General features: G+C 34.5%; 1 protein-coding gene across 3 annotated transcripts in view; it reads left to right on the forward strand.

The window, feature by feature from the left end:
• IPO11 (importin 11) overlaps positions 1 to 4,726 on the forward strand; it is a 262,132-nt gene that overhangs the window by 227,482 nt on the left and 29,924 nt on the right. For all 3 annotated transcript variants that reach the window (XM_011992135.1, XM_011992136.1, XM_011992134.1), the window contains one exon: positions 733 to 817. In XM_011992135.1, coding sequence (XP_011847525.1) covers positions 733 to 817 — 85 coding nt within the window. The remainder of the gene's footprint in view (positions 1 to 732; positions 818 to 4,726) is intronic.

Consider the following 4,726-nt stretch of genomic DNA (forward strand, 5'->3'; position numbering starts at 1 on the left):
GGGGAAAAAAAAAAAAAGAACTTATGATCATGTTGATAAATTACTGAATTCTCCTGTTACAAGTTAGGAAACAGTGGGGTTTGTTCCATCAGTTTGATTCACTAGACTGTTGATTTCTGGTCTCCCTAGAACCATTGTTGACTGAACAGGAAACTGTTTCTGTTATCTCTGCTAATAGTAAAGAGCACGGTGCAGATATTCAAAATAAATGATGTGTAACTACCCAGAAAGTACAAGTGCTATCAGGGACAGATTCCTCATAGCACAGTAATGTCATTTGGAACACAAGGTAGATTGTTACATAATTAATATGTTTGTGATATCTAAATTATTGCATGTTTAAAATTCTGTAGATGTGAAAATTTTGGGGAAGAAGTATTTTTTAAGAGTTTATGTCATTTTTAAATAACATATAAAGGGTATGCATGCATTACTTTGTCAGCTGATGTTTCATTGTTTCAGAAGTTGCGTGTAAATAAATTACTATCTGAAATGCCCAAGTAAAATGCTGTAAAATGTTTTAGTGTGGCCCTTTTTATAGTGACATATCTTTTCATAATTCAAAAATTTTGTTAAATTTTAAATCTAAATGGTCTAGTCTTTTTCTCACATTTTGGTGTGAGAAACTAAGAACATAGAATTATTCATGTTCTTAGTGATTTTAAGGGCTTATTTTTAAGTGTATTATAGATATTTTTTATTTAAAACATGTTTTTTAAAAAATTATTATAGCTGTATGTTGATGTCTCATCTTGAGGAACCAAAAGTAACAGAAGATGAAGAACCACCCACAGAACAAGATAAGAGGAAAAAGATGGTAAGTTGTAAAAGTAGCTTCTAAAAATGAAGAACCATATATTATCATTTTCTGTAGGTTCAGAAATATCTCGTCTGTTTGTCCATCCAGCTATATATCTATCCATCTATCCCATGTTACAAAATTAATGTAAAGTGTACCCTAAAACAGATACGTTTTATTCCTAGTACAGAAAGTTAAGGATAACTTTTCATCTGAAATAACTGTTGCTTATCTTACTGCAGAGCAGATGATTTAGTGTTTTACTTGTGGAAAGTGTGTGACCTGCAAACCTTATTTAAGTGGAAATGTGTGTTCTTCTGTTTTGAGGAGATGTGCTGAAATTTCCTTGCATTGCCTATTGTTTTATAGATCTTCACATGAACTTTTGCTGACCTGCATCATAGGCTTTTATAAAAATGCCCTTAAATTAACCACAACTAGTAAAAACCACTAATTCTCACCAGAGCAATCTGATAAGGGGAAAAGAACAAAAAAATAGGAAATACCTAAAATATCTTGCCTTTTAAAATTATATATAATCTTGAATGTTTAAATATTTATTTTGACCGTGAATATAAAATAGGTACATAGGAAACTTTTTCCCCTTTTCTTTTGGAATCTTTTCTTGTCTTCTGGCCTCATCATTTAACTAACTTTATTATACCTTCTTTCCTCATTTGCAAAATGAAAACAATTGTATCTGCCTCATAGATAGAATAAATAAATATTTAAAATGGTTATGGATACCTAGTAATTACTCTGTGTTAGCTATCATTTTAATCTGATCATTGTATTTACACCTTGCATTACTGCACGTTAGCCTTCAATGGCTTCATCCTTAGCTTATAGCTAACATCGCACTGCTCTTAGAGCATGTGCAATGCTCTTCTTTTAAACTGTTTGAATTTAACTCATTTTACTTTGCTTTACGCTAGGTATCATCTCCCTAGCACATAGTATAGAGGACAGGACAACATCCAGGGATTCTTAAGACCTGAATTCTAGTCCTTGTTGTACTATTACTTGTAACCTTGAGCAAGTCACCTTCTCTTTGTAGATCCGTTTTGCCTCATCTGTGAAAAGCGGCAGAAATTGGGTTAGCAAATTTCCAGGGCCTGTGAACTGAAAAATTACTGTTAAAACTCTTAATGTCATTCCTTTTCTTCCCCCAAAACAATGTTTATACATGTAATAAGTCCTCATTTAACATCACTGATAGTTTCTTGGAAACTGTAACTTTAAACAGAACAACATATAATGAAACCAGTTGTACCATGGGCTAATCTAAACAAGAAGCTCCTACAGCATATTTCTGGTCACAAAAAACATCACCAAACTTCTAAATAAAGATCCAAAACACTTCTAATATTTAACATTGAAGTAAGTGTGAGCTGTACATACATTTAAGAAATATTAATAAAAACAAGTTAAATTATTTTCCCCCTTTTTTGGGGAATCAGTGAGTGATGATGGTTGTGGTGGTAAGTTAAATCAAGGAATAAATGTTTGCAAAGTGAAAATTGTAAGGAGCACCTCCTACTACCTTGCAGTTCAAAAACAAAAAGAACAAATCTGGCGAGCTTGCTGAAAGCTTTCATACAGCAGCATTTATATGCATTTGTATGACCATAATTTGTATTCATTCATTCCTTCATTTTTCCAACCCACTTATTCTGCTTTAGGGTAGTGGGTAGCTGGAGCCTATCCTAGCAGCTAAGGGTGCAAGACGGGAACCAGTCCTGGATAGGACACCATTTCCTGACAGGGTGCACTTGCACACACTCACACTCACTCAGATGGGAACAATTTAAACACGCCAGTTTACCTAATGTGCACATCTTTGGGTTGTGGGAGGAAACTGGAGTACCCAGAGAAAAGCCACACAGACATGGACAGAACATGCAAACTCCACACAGACAGTGGCCCCAGCCCGAATCTATTTGTTTTTCTTATCAAAGTTATAATGAAATGATGTTAGCAAGGACCTGCTGCACAGTCATGCACTGCTCAACAACACAACATTTCGGTCAACAGCAGACTGCATACTGTAGTGGTCCGGTAAGATTATGATACCATATTTTTACTGTACCTTTTATGTGTTTTGATGTGTTTAGATACATAGATACCACTTTGTTATAGTTGCCTACGGTATTCGCTATAGTAATGTGCCATACAGATTTGTTGCCTAGGAGCACTAGGTTATACCATATAGCCTAGGTGTGTAGTAGGCTGTACCATCTAGATTCCTGTAAGCACCCTCCATGATGTTTACACAGGGAACTTGCCTAACCATGCGTTTCTCAGAACATATCCTCATCTTTAAGCAATGTATGACTATATTCCTTTGAAATTAAACTCTTGTGTGGTTTTTTGTTTTGTTTTGTTTTTTGTTTTGCAATGGAGTCTCGCTCTGTCACCCAGGCTGGAGTGCAGTGGTATGATCTCGGCGCACTGCAACCTCCGCCTCCCAGGTTCAAGCAATTCTCATTAAAGGCTGTCTCTTATACACATCTAGATGTGTATAAGAGACAGACAGGTGGTGGATACACACCATTACATTTATTAAGACCCATAGAATAGACTACAGGTGCGTGCCACCATGTTCGGCTAATTTTTTTGTTTTTTTAGTAGGCACGGGGTTTTGCCATGTTGGCCAAGCTGGTCTCAAACTCCTGACCTCAGGTGATCTGCCCACCTTGCCTCCCAAAGTGCTGGGATTCCAGGTGTGAGCCACCATGCCTCACCTATGTGGGATCTTAAATACATGGAAAGTATTTTTTTTTCACCTACAGTAATAATAACCTTTAAGTATAGGCTAACATTTGTCTTTCTGCCACTCACACCCCCACTTTGTCATTCTAATTATATGTAGTATTGGTTTATAGAACAACCATTATTTTTTTAAGTGACTGATTTTATTTGAAGTTATTTACTGCAGTAGGTATTTAATATAGATTTATATTGTCATCTCTAGTAAGATTTCTTGTACCTTGGTCTTGCTCTTGGATACCCACTGCTCTTGGATATGCTGAGGATACCACAGCAGTTTTTGACTGAAGCTGGGATTGTGTATTGTAACATTTAATAAATCTAATTATGAATTCATGCCAATTTTCCAACAACTTTAAACAAATAAAATTTGTTTCCCTTGTCTCTTAGAATTATAAGTTAATGTATTTTTTCAGTAATTATGTCATTCTTGAACTGTGTTGTCTATAACGTTAGACATTTTTTGAGAACTATCCAGTGATATCTTGGTTGTTTCTTCAAAGGGAAAGAGTAAGTATTTGCTGGTAAATGGTTATGAATTATTCTTTACCAAAAAAAAATTAACAACAAAGGTTTTTCTCTTTTTAAAATGAAATTATTTACTAGGAAGAAAAATATAGCTGCTTAGTTCCAAGGTCACATAAATGAAAATTTGATTGGCTTACTGTCATTGTTGTCTTAAAGTAGTCCCTAAAATGTGGTGTCTGTGTTTCAGCAGCTGCTTTGGTAGAGAATAGCAGTAGTGATTGTAGTTCAGAAAGGCAGATGATTAATATTATATGAAATGTGCCAAATAATTTTCCATAGGTTTCTGAGAATTCTCTATGTTTTATTTCAAATAAGGATGAAATTTACACTCAGGAAAGCTATTAAGCTGTCCAGACTTTTGATCTCCCTTTTCATTCAGCCTCTCTCTCTACCTTTCATTGCAGTGAAATAATACTTACAGTAGCAAATGCAGCTCAAGTATTTCATTTAATATATGTTTCCTTTCTGTCCAGTATATTATTATAGTAGAATAATTCATGACCTTTACTATAAAGACTTGAGCTAATATATTAATATCTTAAGTTTTTTGTAATTTTTTGAAACCTGACTTATAGTCACTTATAAGTTGTAATTTCAAAATTCTAGTTTTGAGCACTTTAATGCTTTCTC

Source organism: Mandrillus leucophaeus, unplaced genomic scaffold (assembly GCF_000951045.1).
Source record: "Mandrillus leucophaeus isolate KB7577 unplaced genomic scaffold, Mleu.le_1.0 Scaffold403, whole genome shotgun sequence".
NCBI lineage: Eukaryota > Metazoa > Chordata > Mammalia > Primates > Cercopithecidae > Mandrillus > Mandrillus leucophaeus.